This window comes from Crocodylus porosus, unplaced genomic scaffold, assembly GCF_001723895.1.
Source record: "Crocodylus porosus isolate Cpor-Errol unplaced genomic scaffold, CroPor_comp1, whole genome shotgun sequence".
Classification (NCBI taxonomy): Eukaryota; Metazoa; Chordata; order Crocodylia; family Crocodylidae; genus Crocodylus; species Crocodylus porosus.
The window spans coordinates 7,842,270-7,843,564 of NW_017728927.1; the positions used below are offsets into that span (position 1 = coordinate 7,842,270).

The 1,295-nt window shown below is 54.3% G+C and overlaps 1 protein-coding gene across 1 annotated transcript in view; it reads right to left on the reverse strand.

Annotated features, from left to right (window-relative positions):
• LMF1 (lipase maturation factor 1) overlaps positions 1-1,295 on the reverse strand; it is a 293,630-nt gene that overhangs the window by 291,646 nt on the left and 689 nt on the right. The window contains exon 3 of the mRNA XM_019542136.1: positions 1,234-1,291. Within this exon, the coding sequence (XP_019397681.1) occupies positions 1,234-1,291 (58 nt within the window). The remainder of the gene's footprint in view (positions 1-1,233; positions 1,292-1,295) is intronic.

The window sequence follows — 1,295 nt, forward strand, 5'->3', positions numbered from 1 at the left end:
GAAAAAAAAAAAAAAAGAATGAATGGCATTACACTTTTTTTTTTTTTTTTAAATAATCGTAGTTAAAACAAAGGAGAACGAAGGGTTCAAAGGAGCACGGCAGCCTGGAATCGGCTTAGCCCGGAGGAATGCTGTAATGCAAGCACTTTCACCCAGAAATCACCTGGAGAAGACCACGGGTATTCCTGGTACATGTGCCAAGCTAAGACCCAGGGAAGGTTCCTCCTAGGCCACCAACGCGCTGCAGGAGCCTGCCTTGCACCACCGCTCTGCACCTTGCAATAAATGAGCCTTTTAGGACAATCACTCTCATCCTTCCCATATAAAGATGGGAGTTTAGATGAGGTTGCAGTTTGTTTCTCACTGTGCTGCCCCAAATCCTGAGGTCGCTCCTACCTACTATGACTCCCGGGAGCAAATATGGCAACGGGCTACTCACACGAGGGATGCTACACGCGTGCCTATGTGCAGAATTAGGCCTTGTTTCCATTTTGCTGCTCCCTGTAACTTTTCACGGGGAGAACACCAAACTCAGACCACTTCTGTGATCCCCTGGTGTCCATCAGGACATGGCTCAGTTCCTGCTGGGAGAAGGAACAGCATTTGCAACAGAAACCAGCCACCAGCATCGCCTGAAACAACTTCACAGCGTAAAGGATGGGAGACCCCAAAAGTTGAAAAAGAGAGAGAGGAAGAGAGACATTCTCTGCACTCGCTGGTATCTGCAGCCACCAGCAAGCCACGAAAAGCGGCGTTCCTTGCAGTGGAAAGGTCAGGTCCGCCTGACCCACCCACAGGAGAGTTTTTCCCCCTTTCAAAAATGCATCTGGGGACTTCCAGGAGACCTCTGCCCTTCCAGCCCAAGTCAACAGTTTCTTTAAATACTTGCTACGGACGGTACAAATCACCAGGTCCAGCCCCGCTTTTCTCACTTTGCATCCCTGCCGCCCCCCATAGCAACACTGAATAGCAGAGTGGGACCAGGGTGCGCCCTGAGGGGAACATCAAAATCTAGGCCGGGTGAGAGTGGGGGCAGCCACCTGCACCCTGCCTGGGAAGTTATTACATGGGGGGGGCACGTGGCAAAGCCCCCCAGGGCAGCAGGGACCATGCAGCAAGGGTGCTGGGGGGAACCTGGGCACTGCAGAGGGGTGCGGGACGCAGCACCAGCAGTGCAATGCAATGCAGGTGCAGCGCAATGCAATGTAGGGGGGTGCACGGCGCTGCACTCACGGTAGAGCAGGGCGGCCCCGCGCAGCAGCGCCACGCGCGCGAGCCAGAAGGAGCCGGGCTGC